Raw genomic sequence first — 17909 nt, forward strand, 5'->3', positions numbered from 1 at the left:
AATCTTGTCTACTTCCCACTGTCCAGTTATTGCACTCTTTCCCATTTCTTCTCCCCATTTCTTGAGCCAGCCAGCACCACATCTCTCTCCTTTGGGAAACTGTACGATTTCCTCCTTGCTACTGTAGTCAAGTGTCTTGCAGACAGTTCCATCTGAAACTTACGTTGGGTATTTCTGAAGGTCTCCCAGTGTCTGAGTTTTCTGACCAAAGCGGCAAGAGTATACTTCACCTCTAGGGGTGGGGTTTTGCTCTATTAGAAATAGCTGCTCCTAATTTCCTCCTAAAATATCTAATGCCAACACCTTTGCCTGATGGATTCCTTGTTGAGGTCGCACATCCCAATTTCAGAGAAAGCCTCTGAACATGCGGCAACCCTAGCGGAGTAGTGGTTCTGGCCTCAGTACCCTAGAGGGACAGCTATTTCTTTGGGGCGCTCTTTTCCCTGTCAAGGACTGTCACAGCACTGAGAGTAGGTCTGGACAGATGACACCGTTGGCAGGGAAGTACTCAAATCCCCAAACTCCTTTTCTAAAAGGATGGCACAAGGACTTCAGTTATCTTGCCACCATTAAGAGAAACGTTTCTTTATGGTTTGTATTCTCTATCCAAACATAGGCATTTAGGAGACTTTCCAATTCCACTTCTGGTCCTATCTAGTATTGCCCTAAAATTATTTTACATTTCAGCCAACTGGACTATTAAGCATACACCACAGACCTTCCACGCTCTTGATGTTGTTCACCCAGACCCCTTACTCTATCCAGAATGACTTCCTCATCTCATGCGCTTTACCCCCTTTCTAAACGTTTTACCCATTCTTTAAAACTTTTATCAGGTACATTTCTTAGGAGATCGCTTTCTTCATCCCACCAATCAAATGTGATTCCTTATAATTCTTTAATGACTATCTTAATCTCAAACGTGTCTGAATTCTTCCCAGGTAGGCTGTTTGAAGGAGGGAAAAGGCTTACTTATCTCTTTAATCCCACAGATGCTGAAACTATGCTTTGCATATAACAGGATCATAAAATAAATATCAGGAAAAAAGCAGGGCTTCTGAATTTTAGGCATGTTTGAATAAACAAGACTAGTTGAAAGCCTCTCCTGCTGATTTCTTTCAAACAAGAACAGCATTGGGTGTTAGAGAAATATGTAATTATGAACTTAAACATCTAAAAGGCAATTTTTAAGACTTCTGGTGGAAGCTCGTTTTTTGATCTTTGGAAAGCCTATTGCTGTGTCACAGCTGTGTCACAGTTTGGCACTTAATAAAGGTGGGACTTACATGCAAAGGCTCCACCAATGACGAGTGCCAAAGAATAATTATGGTTGCATATAATTAAAGGCAGTCTCTTGATTTTATTATTATTTTTAATCCATCTTTACTTGGACACAAACAAAATTGAACAGTGAGAGCCCAATGTTAAAAATAGAAACGTGAAATGGCTTAATAAGGAATACCACTAATAATAAGGGGAAAAAACACCCTAAATCTGTCATCCGTATTCCCCAAATCTTGACATTTACAAATTGGATGATATCGCTCAGGCTCTGCTTTGGTATACATGCTCATGTATAAGGATTTTACTATTGAGTGTCTATATGTTTTATGTACATTTACATTTGTATACTTTTTGCTTTCTATGTAGTGTTGCATATGTATTCAACTGTATTTCAAATATGTCATTATTACTAATGTGCATGTTTTTCTCTTTTTCTTTGCGCATATAATGACAGAATTCCTAGCCCTTCTGGGCAATCTTTCCCTGTGAGGGATGTATTTTTATTGTATTATCAGGATCAAGACCGGTCAATACTCTGATCCCTTTCCACTCATATATATTCCTATATATGACCAGGAGCTATATCACATTTTTCTCGAGCACATTACTATTATGTGTGATGACCTGTTTTCTCAGGTCATTCTTTCTAGTTGTAATAATGAAGTAGTAAGAGTTTGGGGTTTTTGTTTTGTAAGAACCTTTTGGCATCACATATAAGTGGGTAGGCCAAATATTGACCCCATTTTCCCAACAAGAATGCAGAAGACTGAGAAGACTGAGTACATTAGGATTATGTCGCTTGTGACGAATATTGAAAGTACTATAAACTTCCCCTCAAATGAACCCAACAAATCTGTCTTGGAAGACATATAACCAGAATGTATGTGCCTTACAAATGAGGGGGACAAGACATCATCTCGTGTGCTCTGGGCGTGCTATGCGCACAGTCAGGTCCCCCAAGAGGACATCATCCCTGGGAGAGTAAGTCAGTGAAATAAAGATGACCCTCAAGGAGATGGGTCGACACTGTGGCTACAGCAATGAGATTAGACAGAACAATGATGAGGCTGGTGCCTGAAGGGAGAATTCTTCCACTTGTTGTGCATAAAGTTATTAAGAGTCAGAACTGCCTCGACCACGCCTAACAACAACCTACAAAAAAACAGCTGTTACTATTTTGGCTAATAAAGATGAATGATTAAAAGGATATTGTCATTTTAATAGTCGGTGTTGCCCAAGTAGACCCTTATTAGTACTAATATTGGTTGTTGGATGATCCTCTGCCCGATGTTGTACGGTAGCACCAGCTGACATGGACAGTTGTCAGCATCGCCATTAAGAGTAAAGTTGGAGTTTAAGAGACAGCTGCCCTTGAGCGTGTTCATTAGCTGCTGGTGGTGTTTTCCGCTCAGGGTCTTGTTGAATTAGGATTTAAATTATGTTTTTCATTGTGATATGGTTCCACAGATGCGCCCTATTCGGGCAGACGCTTGCCAAGTGCTCTCACCTTGGCTTGCGCAGTACGTAATGGTAAGTGATGCGGTTGGCTTCTGTTGGTGCCGTGGTCTCTCTGGTAAGGCAAGACCGCAGGGAACAGTCAGAAAAATGTGGCTAACAGGAGAGCCTGCCTCCGAGGAAATGAACGTCTTTGCTGATGTTGGCTGTGTTGCTGTTCTATAGAATATGCCTTTCATGAGAATGTATGAATAGTGGACTAATCTTTAGAAAACTATTACACGTAATTTAATTGGTCTCTGCAAAGTTGTGTGGTGCTTTCAGTAAACTGTGCACAAAGATCTGTATTGGTATTAGTTATTTTTAAAAACTAAGGAATCGTCAAGATAATTCTCAACTTTTTGTATACACAAGGGGTTTTTAAAAAGGTCATAAAAATTCCCATTATTTTGTAAATCCAGTTTTCCTTCAACTTTTACAATCCCTCCCATACTGTAGGGGTGTTGTGTTTGCTTTATCATATAGGGTTCAATCTGACATTTATTGCATGGCCAGTACTTCCTTCCAAAAAGTTTAAATCGAGTGAAGAGTTTAAATACAGGAGTAACTATTAAATAAGGAAATTAAAAATTTTACTCTGCAAATACTAAGGTTTATTTTATCATTCGGTGCCTGCCCTTATTTCTTTGGCTGTCTTTTGCAGAGGAGTAAGCAGAGAGATAAACACATAGTGAACATGTCTTCAATTAGTCCTTTTCTCCATTGATTAAAAAAATATTCATTGAAGCTATTTTATGGCCCAAGTGGTGTTCTTGATCCAAGAATAAAGCGGTGGATTAGATCCCACCCTTTCTGTGAGGATATTGCCGCCCATTGAAGGGAAATAATAGTAACTAAGATGCAACGTGAGACATTTCCCTGGTGAGCAGGCCGGGGTGCTAAGTGACCACATCCCAACGAAGAGCAAACCAGGCTCCAGCAGTTCCAAAGGACATCAGGGAAATACGTTCAGCAGAGAAATGCTACCATTCTTTCTACTTACATCTTTCACAATATCTAGACTAGGTACAGATCATTTACAAAATCATGCCAGACAATGCTGTTTTAAAATGTTGACATAGGAGGATAGGTTTAGCTGTTCTGAAGTGCCTTTTAGAGTCCCTGTTATCTCTCATAAGAAATTACACTTGTGGAATCATTTCATTAAGACTACGGGGAAGGGGAACGTCTGAAGTCTTGTTAGTGAGGGAGCTAACTGAAAATTACTCTCTTGAGTCCATTCTCGTTAATGACATCATTTCGAATAACACTTGGTTTCTTAAAATAGTCATAGCCATTTTTGACATTATGAAGCAACTGGAAGAAATTAAAAACACCTTTTTAAAAATGTTAATAAAATATGATTCAAACCACTGTTGCCTTGTCATGGAAAGCTACCGATTATTTGAGACTTTAAGAGTTCACATGCTCAAATTCAATTGATTGATCGAATGTGTGTTGAGTAGATCCTATTCTAAGCCCTGGAAATATAACAGTCAACAAACAAACAAATGAAAACCCATGTCCATAAAAAATGTAATCTCACTTTCCTATGGGGGAGGCTACTTAGGAAGCAGATCAATGATAAAATACTGTGTCAGAAGTGCTGTGGGGAATAACCAAGCAGGGAATGGGAATCAGTGTGCCAGAGGAGGCAAGTGGGTTGATCTTGCAAGCGTGGTTTCTGATCACTTAATGACAGGGGGTTTGGGCTTGGTTTTATTGGCCATGCTAAGGTGCCAGACATAGGACATACCCGGACGTAAAAGAGGCTGGTTCTGACCACCAGGAAGGACTGCTCTATATCCCGTGTTGAGGGCAGGCTGTGAAGGCTAGAGGGGAACAAGGAGACCAATGACGAGGCAGTGTCGTGCTCCAGGTGAGAGAGACGATGCGTCCGAGCACGGGGATCGTGCATCGCTGTGAGAAGCGCTTCAGGTACAGAGATGTGGCCACACCTAAAACCAGCCTGCATGCCAATAGGCTCCAGTTCCAGCACTCAACTGACAAGCACTTCCTAACTGACATTCCTTGTAGAATCTCAGCTTCAGAATCCGTTCTCTTTCCACCATTTCCTTGGCCTTCCCGGCTTCGCTTCCATCTCTATTCAAGTTAAGTTCCAGAGCCTCATTTCAGTTCCTTACATAGGCTCTTAATTTGCTTATTGCTCTTCGCTTGTCCTTGAGTGTGTGTGTCCTTGCTGTGGTCCTCCCCAAGCAAAACCACATGTCCCAGTCAATCTCACTATGCCCGCACCCGGGAAGTTGAATGTCATCGAAGAACCAAGCAGAACACAAACGTGCTGCCTCACCGCGAACCCTTGGCTGTCTGTTTCCAGGAGCCCACGTGGCCCTGGGGGCGAGTGTTGGGCAAGATGAGCAAGTGACATGAACGCGCCAGCTCCTCCTCCGCAGAGGAGTCTCTGTCTGCTCCCATGAAGATCCGCAGCCTTGTGGGCCCTTACAGGATCACTGTGAGCTGGAACCGACTTAATGGCAGTGAACGTGGGTTGGAATACTCAGCCGTCTGACACTTCCATTGCTGCCTGCTCCATATTTTCTTTTCCTCAAATTTCCAACACCTCTCGCAGGCCTATCAGAAGCTTCCTCTTCACGAACATGTTCAAAGTCACCGTGAAGAAGGTCTGCATGTGCCGGTCATCACAAGTGCCCGTCCTGACTGTGTGCCCACGTTCTCTGCTGTCACGGACAGGGGTTTTGTTTCTAGTCGGAAGCGGCTGGAGCGGTGTCTCTGCCTTCTCAACATCAACTAGTTATGAAAATGAATCCCCCATGTTAAAAGAACCCACTCTGTATCCCTTCTTTGTAGCTACCATCTTTGTCCCCCTCCTTGGCTCTTTTTCAGCAATTTTTCTCAAGAGATATCATGCTCTCTCACTCATTCGTTACGTTGACGCTCATGCCATGTTTTGACTACTATGTTCTTGGTAACTCCCCCAAACCAACTGCCTTCTAAGTACCTGAAACCAATGACCATTTCCCAGTCCTCGTTTCATTTGCTTCAGCAGCACCACTTTCTCTACCTTGAAATCCTTTCTTCACTTGGTTTCCAGCACGCCTGACCTGACCAGTCTTGTTCCGCCTCACCGCCTCAACAGTCTCACTCGCCTTTGCCTACCTGAGTCACCTTTCTAGTCTGTGCTGAAGTGCCTGGGACCTTCTCTCTGTCTTTCTCTCTGTATCTCTAATCTCCCTTCAAGATGACCTTATGAAGGGTCATTGTCTAAATTATCACACGGATGACCTCAATATACGAGGGAACTTCAAGAAAGTTCTTAGAAAAATAGAATCATAAGATCATGAATTTTCCCCACAAACTTGTAAAAGTTTTTTTTTTATGACTCTGGCCCATCCTTGTGCAAGTTCTGAAACCTGTGAATGCCTACTCAGCGTGCAAAGAGCATGGGTGCTAACTGAAGCCATGTGCTTCAGGTGCTGAAGAGACTGCCTGGAGGCCACTGAAGTACCCTAGGAATGAAATAACTTTATGGCCGTTAATGTTGCCATCAGTCTTGAGGCAATTGGGGCATAAATAGAAGAGTTGAAGGGTTAAAAACATTACAAGATGCCACGAAGTGTGTAAGACCACCATAAAAGAGACATGCGAGGCATTACCTATCAATTAGCTACCAAGCAAGAGAATTCGCCACCAAATACCCTAGACAGCAAAGTGACAGAAAAGAGCACTTCTAGCTAGAATAATTTTAAATGTTTCATGGTGAGTTCTAAAAATTTTTAATGCTAGTTTCTGTTACAATTAAACTCTGATCCCTACCAATTTTGACATAGAAATATGCAGAAATGTAGGACTTTCATACCAACTAGTAATAGAGACCTCTGATTAGATGCCGTAAGAGCGACTCTCTAGAGTACAACCACCTTCCCATGTGCAAGTGCACAGAGCACCGTGGGAGCTGCTGGCGCTGTTATACACGGAATGTCCTCACTGTTGCCCGGTGTCTTCTTAATGCCAGATGTGGTTTTAATTTATTATAAGGAATACCATGCATGTACTACTGTGGGCACTTTGCTCCTGGCCCAATTATCCATTTACTAAAGGTATAAATTAATGAGCATTAATTGAGCGCTGACACTGGCCAAGGCACAGCTGCTCATGCTGACAGCATGTCTGTCGCCCAGTAAAAGTATAAGATTCACTCACTAATAATAGCTGATCCTTGTCTTTTCATTTTTAATGAGTTTCAAAGAGTTACTTTCTTGAAATGCAATTCGTAATCATTGACCTCCGATCTGTGAAGCTTGTGTCCAGGTAGAAAAAGCTTGTGTCCAGGTAATCTCACAGTGTGACCCCAGAATAGGGAGAAAAAATCTGAAACTTCTTTCTTTCCCTCTAGTTGGCCCGTCACAACAAACTACTACAGCAGATGCTCAAACCTGGGTCGGACCCCGAGGAAGGCGACGAGGCCCTGAAGTACTACGCTAACCACACTGCGCAAATCGAGGTGACCATCTATTTGCCCTGGAAGGGAACGACTTACTTTCTCTCTCAGGCCACTTATGGTATAAAAGTGTAGCTTGAAAAACTGAGATATAAGTGGTCTATGGAAGCTGGTGTGTATGTTTTTCAGAGTTGGAAAATTTTAAATCTGAATTATATGTAAATTTTCTTTGCATTTAAAATTAAAGAAAAAAAAATTTGTATCCAAGGCAATCATTGCAGAACAGCGATGTCTTGAAGATGGGATTATCGTAACAGTAGCTATCATTCAAGAAAAGGATTCTTTAAAAAAAAAACTATAGAAGGCTTATTGAAATAGAGATAATCAAGATTCCGTGTCTTGAGAAAATATTCAAAAGTGAGGGAAACACAGAAGACACCCCAAAAAGCTCTTAGTTTTGTAGCATCAATTTGCATAGGTTCTACAGTTTGCATATTCAGTATGCAGCCACCAATCCCCCCCCCACACCCAGGAGAAATTTCTAGGTTGGTGGCAGTCTAGAATCTGTGGGTCCACAGAGACTGATCACTGCATACCCAGAGACCCATGTGGCTGTCGTTTATTAGCCATGGTACCATTTTTACATGAGTCGGCAGAGCTCATCAAGAAGTGAGCCGAGTAATTGACGCTTGTCACTCCTAACTGACATACTTTCATTCTCATTGATGAATATTTTGTATTTTTGGTCAAGTGTATGATGAGCATAACTGCTATTAACACTTGAGATATATAATCAGTGTACTTTGTTGTTTATTATTGCCAGACCTTTGGAATAATTAACATTTTTACATTACGCTGTGTTACACAATAGGCCCCTTACTCACATTTGTAAATGCTAATAATCCCATAACCCTAGTCATGGGAAACTTGATCTGGTAGAACCATAAGCTGGACCAACTGCAAAAACATAGGAAGCTATCTCAGGTGGCTGGGAACCAGGAGTCTGCAAAGCCAGGAAGTTGGAGAAATCGATATAATTAGATTATGAAACCTTGAAGTTCCCTGGAAGAATCCCAGGAGCCAAAGGGCAAATCTAGGAGACCAGAAGGGATTGGGGTACAGCAGACAGAAAGGCCAGCACCAGAGAGCTTCGGGACTGTTGTTAGTGACTGATATTTCAGTGAGGAGAGATTTAGCTCTAAATACACATTCAGGGGATATTTAATGAACACGTAGTGTCTACTAGTTCACACATATAGAATGTACATCCTATCATAAGTGTATAAACATGTTGTTGTTGGGGGCCTCTGAGTCTGTAACAACCCAAAATCACCCCATGTACAACAGAAGGGAACACTGCTCAGTCCTGAACCCTCCCCACAATTGCGTCAACATAGGGCCGCACAAATGTAGAGGAAATATTCATTAAGTGGTTGGAAAATTTCTGGATCAATTGCACTAAGAATGTTACTATTGAGAATATATTAAAGATTGAATAGGAGTTTTTTTCCTACTAAAGATTGGGCAGGAAATGTCAGGGGGAAGAAACAAATTGAAGGAAAAGTATGGAAGGATGTAGAGGGTTTAGGAGAGAAATTGCTTTAAAAATCATTTGGTTACTGTTTGAAGAGAGGATTGGAAGGAGAATGGGTAGAATACATGCAGACAGATCAGATGGGAGCATATTGAAATAGCAAGGTGAGAAATGGTGCTATTAAAATGGTTAGCTCAGCAAATTGTCTTAGAAAATACGGCCAGAGTGCTCCTTAGACGTAAAGATGGCAAGACTTCATCTTACTTATTTTGGATATGTTGTCAGAAGAGACCGCCCCTGGAGAAGGGCATCATGCTTGGTAGAGGGCCAGTGAAAATGAGCAAGGCCTTCAGTGGGATGGACTGACGTGGTCGCTGTCACAGCGGGCTCAAGCATGGCGACAACTGTGAGGATGGCTCAGGACCAGGCAGTGTTTCATTCTCCTGTGCGTAGATACAGTCAACTCCATGGTATCTAGCAACAAAAACAACCGATTGGCATGTGTGTGAACTGACCAGGCTTGATATTGAATTTCATATGCAAAGTAAGGGAAATGGCGTGAACAATCCAGATTTATGGTTTGAATAAATAGATTGAACTCAGTGTCGTACATGGGAATCCTAGCAGAGACTATTGAGCAGTAACAAGGGAAGGGCATTTGTTTTTTCTTAGATAAATGTTGAGATAACACTGAGGCAACTATGATATGGGATATAGAAGTCCAGGGATAAGAGGACTGCTTAGTGTCCATGATATAAATTCCCCCAGTGAACACTGCACATACTCATTTAAAAGGCAGATCGTAGTGCCTTCTCAGAGAAGCCGCCTCCCCTCCTCTCCTTCGTCCAGGCAGTCATGAGTGTCCTCTCACTGTATTTCCATAGGAGCACTGGTAGTGTAGTGGTTATGCATTGGGTGGTGATCTGTAAGGTCAGCAACTTGAATCCACCAGCTGCTTTTTGGGGAGAAAGATGCGGTTTTCTACACCTGTAAACTATTACAGCCTTGGCAGCCCCCGGGCCAGTTTTACCCTGTTCTGAGTCGATGGCAGTGAGTGAGGTTTTTGTTTGGTACTTCCAGCATCCTGGATCATCCTGTTAGCATATGTTATCACAGGGTCATTACCAGCTTTACATGTCTCATTTTCATCTTAGGCATGGTCTCATCTCTATTTTCTTTGTATTCCAAAAGTCAGCCCTGTTCGGCAACATAACAACAACAAAGAATATTGTTAAAAACAGTTTGTGGAAAGCATGTAACCCCGTGTTGTCTGGTCGATCTCAAAGCCTAGCAAACCTATAGGATGGAGCAGAGCTGCTCCGCAGGCTTCCCAAGGCTGTAGTCTTACGGAGCCACGCTGCTCCTGGGAGCAGCTGCTGGGCTCAGACCACCCTGTGCCATCAAGTTTCTGTCATTGACTCAGACTCTGGGTAATAGGAAGGACTTGGGCTTTCCCTGGTCTAATCACCAGCCCTTGGAGGAAGTGTTCTATGACGATCTTGCTTCTGCCTTACTGACTTCTTACGATAGAGGAATGCCGTTCCAATGTTGAACGACTGTGATACTTAGAACGTGTGAATCATCTGTCCTTTAGTAGTTACTGTCCTCCACATGTACTCTCCTCCTGCCATGATAGCTTTCCTCTGGCACTTAAAGGAGCATCAGGCTTACTAAACTCCAAGCTTACAGATTGAGGTGATTCTGGATTAAAACAAAATTTTTAACTTGAAATTTTCAGTGCTTTTAACCCAAGGACTAGGTAGGTATTTGCCAAATAAATGTAATGACAAAGTATCCATCTTTTTTTAAGTTAACATGTTCATTTTCCTTCAGTTTTCCTTCCCCTTTATAAGTCTCCTTTGTTAAATGTGATGCCAGAATCAACCATATTTCATACAGAATTGAAGCGCTTGGCTTATGATAATCCTCACAATTGTTGTGTTTGAGCCTACTGTTACAGCCACTGCATCAGTCTGTCTTGTTGAGAATCTTACTCTTTCTTTATTGACCCAGCATAATATCCTTGTCCAGGAATGGCCCCTCTGAACACATTCAAAGCCCATGAGATAGGGTCTCCCCACCTTCACTTGCAGGACAGCTGTCTTTGGTCTTTTGCCAGTCCACATTAATTCTAATATTCGTTACCAATGAGCACAATTCAAAGGCATCAATTCTTCAAATTTCCTACTTCAGCCGCTTTCATGCGCATTTGAGACAATTATAAATTCCGTGGGGGTGGGTCAGGTGCCTTTTATTACTCAAAGCTACCTCTCTGCTCTTCAGGGTGTTGCATTGTGGTTCCTTTGATCTACTGTGAGAATTTTGTTTAGCCATTTGAGTTAAAGACATTCGTAAGTCTTCGCTCACTGCCATTGAGTCATTTCTAGGACAGGATAGAACTGCACCTCCGGGTTTCCAAGATTGTAACTCTCTCTAGGAGTAGAAAGCCATCATTTTCCCCAGGGAGCTGCTGATGGTTTCAAACTGCTGACTTTGTGGTCTGCAACCAACTTATAATTCATTAGGCCATGATTGAGCTTTCACGTGCCTCGGAGTTGGTTGCAAATACCACAGCTCAGGTCAGGTGCACCTCAGATGTAATTTATTGAGGTTTAGTGGAACCACTTGAAAATGTTCAGCCTGTATTATGTCTGAATTTATCCCATCACAGATACCCAATAACTAAGATCTCAAACAATTAATTTTCACATATCGGTATATATTTTAATTGATGGTATACCTACCAATGGGAGAAAGATACTGCTTTCTATTTTTGCACATAGTTACATCAGAAACCCACAGGGCCCCTATCTACTGTTTTGGTTTGGTTTGGTACCTACTAAAATTGAGAAAACATTCTGATGATTAAAGAACCTTTCCCTGTGGAACCCAGAGTACGTTATGCTGCACATATGATTTGCCGGCCAATAATGTCTTTAGGAAGGATGGGCTAGGAATAAGATGCATGTTAAGATAGTCTAGTGGTGCAGGGAAGATGGCTTCCAGTTAAGAATTTCCCAGTTACTGCTATACTTTCATGAAAATAATAATGGGTAGCAGAAGTTTAATGCTGATTTGGAAAAAATGAGAGATCCTGGTATTTGTTATTCATGATAAAGTATAGTATTCATTTGGGTCCCTGGCTGTTCCAAACAGCTAGTCATCCAAAGGTGAGAGGTTTGCGTCCCCTTCAGAAGGCATTTGGAAGAAAGATGTGGCAATCCACCTCTGAAACATTAGCCACTGTAAACCTCATGGAGCAAGTTGTATTCTGACATATTCAACAAAAACTGGTAATGGAATTAGTTTAAAGTACCTAAATAACTAATTAATTAAAGAGACAAGGAAATACTGACGTATAGCGACCCTGTTAGGAGAAGGTAGAATTTCGCTTGTGAGTTTCTGAGGCTGGAATGGTCTGTGGGAGTAGAGAGCTCCGTCTTCCTCCCAAGGAGTGGTTGGTAGTTTTGAACTGATGACCTTGTAGATCGCAGCCCCATGTGTAACATGACCTCCACCAAGACTCCAATTAAAGAGCCAATGATATTAAGTAAAGGTGGACAATAAAAACTATTTTAAGCCAGCATATTTTTTCCATCACCGTATTAACAACCTCTCGTTAATAAGCTAAAAACAAGAAATAGTCTACTAGGCTAATTTGTGTCCCCCAAACTGAAATAAATACACATGAATATTTTCAGATTGTTCGTCATGACAGGACCATGGAGCAAATCGTTTTTCCCGTCCCTAATATCTGCGAATACCTCACTCGGGAGTCCAAGTGCCGTGTGTTCAACACAACGGAGAGGGACGAACAGGGGAGCAAGGTGAATGACTTCTTCCAGCAAACAGAAGACCTCTACAGCGAAATGAAATGGCAGAAGAAAATCAGGAGTAAGTACTAGAGCCGACAAGGAACTGAAATGGTTCATGCTGTGCATGGCGCTAGATGAATCGATACTTTGGTACACATGACAGCAATTGACAATTCGCTTGAATTGTTTTAATTTCTTGCCAGCCCAACATTAGAGGAATCACTGGGCAGGCAGGCTCAAGACTGTAAGCTCAGTCTATACCTTGAGCCAAGACACCTGCGGCTTAATGGAAACAGAAACCACTGACTAATTAGCTAATCTCTTAGTCATGATCCTACAGATCTGTAAATATTATGAAGTGCAGGGTTTTAGCTGTATGTTTCAACTGTTGATGGAGAAAATGCACAGCTGCCGGGTTGAAGTCCCTGCGTCATGGGCTGTCCCTGTGTGGTTGTTTCTTTGAACATATCTTTAGCTCCTCAAATCAAACAGATTAAAAATCGGGCTATACTTATGGTCAAAATAGAGCAGAGTTATAATTTTCTAGTTAAAATGAACAGAATTGTATCCCAGGCGTCCCTCGGAGCTATTGTGGGCTTGGTTCCAGATCCCTGCAAAAGAAAGGTGAATATTGCAATAAACAAGCCACGTTTCCCGCTACAGTTTCCACGTGCATTTGAAAGTTGTGTTTGTGCCAGTGTACTCAGTGTGCAACCGCATGATGAACACACTTGAAGTGTCATGTCGCAGAGACCCCAGGTGAGGAGCTACTGTTGAGAAGTGGCACTGATTGACTTGCTCGACACGAGTTGCTACCGACCTAACATTTGTCAAAAGTGCACGGTCTGCAGTGTGATCAAGGGGAGTGCGGTGAAGGGAAGCAGGCCTGTACTTATATCTAAGTTTGTGTGAGAAAAGAGAGTTTACATATTTCACTTCAGGCTGTGTTCTCAGATAAGGGCTGTCTTTTCATCGCCCCTACAAAAAGAATGGGTCTCTTTGGTCCCTTGGAAAGGTGTCCACACAAGCAGCTTTGCTGTGCGTTCTCAATGCCTCTATTTGACAATGCTTCCATCCCTCTGGTTTTCTAGAAATTCAGGACACATTTGCATTTATCGTATTAAGGACGAACTTTCCCTCAATGTTTCTAATCATACCTCAGAGGCCAGTTGGAGAATACCTCATTCTAGAACAGTGGTCTTCAACCTTCCTCATGCCGCGGCCCTTTAATACAGTTCCTCATGTGGTGGTGACCCCAACCATAAAATCATTTTTGTTGCTACTTCATTACTGTAATTTAGCTACTGTTATGAATCGGGGGATCCCTGTGAAAGGGTTCGACCCCCAAAGGGGTCGTGACCCACAGGTCAAGAACAACTGTTCTAGAGAGAAGGCAAACAAGATGCATTGAGGCAGGGTGCAGTTTGTAACTAAAGGCCACCATTCCCATGACAGAAATCTGATCATTTGATAATTTCTAGAATATTGATGTGCCTCACCCCCTCCATTAAATCCAACCTTTTACTCCTGGTATTAAGATATTAAGAGCTAGAGCACAGACAGGGCCTGACCCTGTCCAGGGCCGGCTATGTGTTTCTCTCCCATCCAAACCGACATTCTTTACATACTTGTTCAACTATTTAGGAGAGGTGGAAAAAATCGTTTTCTGTTCCTATAAACTGTGTTCGGGGGATACACCTGCCAAGTCTCTCCTGATGACAAACACAGGATCCCTTTTCTGAAAATGCTTAGCAAGCCCTCTCCCGTTTATTGGCGTTTCTTCTTGCATCTTTCCTTTGCTGCTTCTGTTTCTAGTCCAGCAAAGTCTCAGGAGGCATTAAGGTTTACAAGTCAGGTAATATTGTAAATCACAGGTTCCCAGTACACCGTCCTCTTCCAGGCTATTTAGTTTTAGAGTTTCCGACAACCGTGACCCCGTCACAGGATTTTTCATGGGAGATGAAAATGCTGGTACATGATTGTAGTCTTCTACTTCACTCTGCGGTATGGCAATGGGACCACTTTATCAATTTTACCGAGTTCTGCAGGGCTGTATACCGCTCCATTAAAAAAGGGGCTCAGGCAAAGGCTAAGCCAGCTTTCCCTTAATCTTCTCTAGGGAGACATTAGAGAGAATTATTATGGAATTACCTTTTCTGACCACATTCAGCCTTGAAAAATTACCCACAATTCTAGGATGGTTACCAGATGGAAAACTATCTTATGAGCCTGATTATTTTAATAAGCTTTCTGAAACAAACCATAATAGAAGTTTACTTAAATATGCTTTCACAACTAACAAAAATGTGTGTACCATATATACTTGAATATAAGCTGACTCGAGTATAAGCCGAGGCACCTAATTATTACCTGGGAAAACAGAAAAACTGATTGACTCGAGTAGAAGCCTAGGGTGGAAAATGCAGAAGCTATTGGTGAGTTTCAGTAATCAAAACAAATGAAAATAAAATTACTAAAAAGTAAGACATCAGTGGGGTGATGTATTTAAATATTTATTTTAAATAAAAACATAAATAAAAGGACAAGTCATTTAACATTAGTAAACCTGCACAGTAAGTGGAAAATAGGTTCAACAAAAACAATAAGGTATCAACAATGATACCTTAAGAGTACTATTCCCTGAGCTCAATCAGCAACCAAGCTAAAATGTAAAGAGTGAAAATCCTTCAAAACTGGATTCCTCATCATCATCTGTATCCAAGTGCAGAGCTTCAGCTGGTGTGAGGTCATCATAGACGCTGTCTTCACTGAGATCGCCGTCATCACCATCACTGCTGTCATTTTCATACAAAGTACAGTCTTCACTGCCATCCATAGCATTACTAATACTACATTTCTGGAAGGCACGTCGCGCCATGTCTTCTGGAATGTTTTCCCATGCATCTCGAACCCACTTTGCTATTAACTCTATGTCAGGCTTCATGAGATTTCCTCCTTTTGTTAGTTGGGCTTGACCAGATGACATCCATTCATGACACTTGCCTGTGTATAAGCCAAACCCATTTTTCAGCACATTTTTTTGTGCTGAAAAACTCGGCTTATCATAAGTATATATGGTAAGTATTATTTCTGGAGGGCTTGTGTGCGGACGTCAAAATGTCATTTTCTCTTCTGTTTTATTGTGTTGCTTGCTTCTAGATAACCCTGCCCTCTTCTGGTTCTCAAGACACATCTCCCTCTGGGGGAGCATATCCTTCAACCTGGCTGTATTCATCAATTTAGCTGTTGCCCTCTTCTACCCATTTGGAGATGATGGAGATGAAGGCAAGTGCTTGTCTGTTTTTAAATTAGAAGCATTTGAAGGTTCTAAAAATAATACTCAATGTATTTCCCATCTAGCATGTCGAAATGAGAATAGCTTATTTCTTGAGCAATAGATGTTTCTGCGTTCACTTTAAATAGGATACAAGGGAAGCTGAATATGATAGCTGACCAAGGAGGAAGCTAGAAAAATATGGTCAATAGAAATGTTATCTTCTTGGAAGCTCATACGTACGGGGCCTCATTATTATGTAATTCCATTTATTTCTCCAAACGTTTGAAGCCCGTCATACAGAAAAGTTAATAGAACTAGATATTGGCAAATAAAGGGATGGACAATATTTTGTTCTTATTGTCTAACTATTATTTCCCAAAGCATTTTATCTTACTGCTTCGTTTTAATTATGGAACATGACAAAGCAGGTGCGGGCTGCATGTCAAACGGTTCGTGTTAACTACCTTCAAGGTGGGCTCCACAGTTCCTTCTCGATCCTGTCCTCCTGCTTTGCTCAGCGTCTCTATACTGAGCATGCGTGTAACCCGAAACCTCCTGATTTTATAGTAGGGATAATAAGTAGAAAAGTAAACTTTTAAAATTTCAACTTTAAAAATATGTAACATAAGACGACTCTATTATAGTCAAGAAATAAAGGATATTTGCCATAAAATTAATCTTATTAAACTAATAATATGAGTGTTTTTACAGAAGCAAAGAACTAGAGAAATTGTCCCATTGTAAGTGCAATTGGACAACTACAGTACAGGATGGGACTGGGGAAATTCTCTTATTTTTATGTTTAGCAAAGTGCACAGAAAAGTGTATGATGGGCTTGAGGCCTGTGGGAACATACCAGATAAATGGCTCGGGATGGGTTAGTAAAACAACATGAATGGCTTGACTTTCCTTGTTTCCTAGAAATAGGATAAGATAAATTAGCACATAATACCCATGAAGTGCATTTATAATTCATTTATTCATAGAGATATTGTGAAAATGTAATAATGTTTGCTTACCTAGAGTGTATGATTAAATGTAAATATAGGTAAATATTGGTAAATATAGGTAAATATTGAGAAAGTCTGGTAGTTGTATTTGTTTATTGTTGTTAGGTGCCATCGAGTTTGTTCTGACCCATAGCAGCCCTACATATGACCCTATGTATTGGTCCTGGGTCAAATTCATGCAATGAAGTTTGGTCGGATGAAAGCCACATGGATTTAGCTCTATTTCAAATGAACTAGCAGTCAGAAGAAAGGGAAGTGGGAGCCCAGTAGTAATTCTCTAATCTGTAGATCCTTGTAGGTAACAGAGATGTGAAAAGCTTGAATTTTTAGTTGTAGTCTGTCTGAGTTCTCATGGATACTTTTGGAAGACATGTCAGTAATAAAATAAGAATATTTCCATTTAAGTGGGTGGATGTGTTAAATAGCAGTAGAAAATGTAGCAAATATTTGACCACCCATGATGGGAAAGTTGCAAATACGCAGGGAGGTGGGTCAGCTTTCTCTTCATTGTGTTGGGTCTGAGTTGGCGGCAATGTATTTCTTGACAGGGAAAAATGTAGCTCTTATGAGGAAAGAAATTCAGCAAGAGAGAATGAATTAGTAGCATCTGCACATAGAATGCCTGAGATTAAATTGCAGAGTCTTGGTTACTAGAAGTCTTAGAGATGCAGAGTTCTGGGAATGGCCTAATGCCAATACTCACCAGGTAATGAGATGGAGGCCCAGCAAGCAACAGATCTCGGAGGAGAAAATTAACCCTTTTATCTTCAATCCAGAACCTTTCTAAATGAATGACTGGATCCGAAGCATACAGAGATCATTTCCCCTTCAAAGAGGACATAATTTTCCCTGAGTCCCGTTCCATAATACCCCTTACCAGCACCAGGCTCGCCAATAGCTTCCGCTGAGACCTGCTCTACATGGAACAGTGTGATGACGGGCAGCATCTGCTCCGTGTTCACTCAGCGGAGAGCAGAACACTTCTGCTTTTAGTAATTGTACTAGTAATGTAGATAAGAACAGCAGCTCCCGGAAGCTCACTGACGATGCGCAAAGTCTTCAGTAGGTATAATAC

General features: G+C 41.5%; 1 protein-coding gene across 1 annotated transcript in view; it reads left to right on the top strand.

The window, feature by feature from the left end:
- ITPR2 (inositol 1,4,5-trisphosphate receptor type 2) overlaps positions 1–17909 on the top strand; it is a 590339-nt gene that overhangs the window by 463376 nt on the left and 109054 nt on the right. Inside the window, exons 46-48 of the mRNA XM_075551968.1 lie at positions 7154–7261; positions 12434–12626; positions 15707–15832. Of these exons, the coding sequence (XP_075408083.1) occupies positions 7154–7261; positions 12434–12626; positions 15707–15832 (427 nt within the window). The remainder of the gene's footprint in view (positions 1–7153; positions 7262–12433; positions 12627–15706; positions 15833–17909) is intronic.

Source organism: Tenrec ecaudatus, chromosome 6 (genome assembly GCF_050624435.1).
Source record: "Tenrec ecaudatus isolate mTenEca1 chromosome 6, mTenEca1.hap1, whole genome shotgun sequence".
Lineage (NCBI taxonomy): Eukaryota > Metazoa > Chordata > Mammalia > Afrosoricida > Tenrecidae > Tenrec > Tenrec ecaudatus.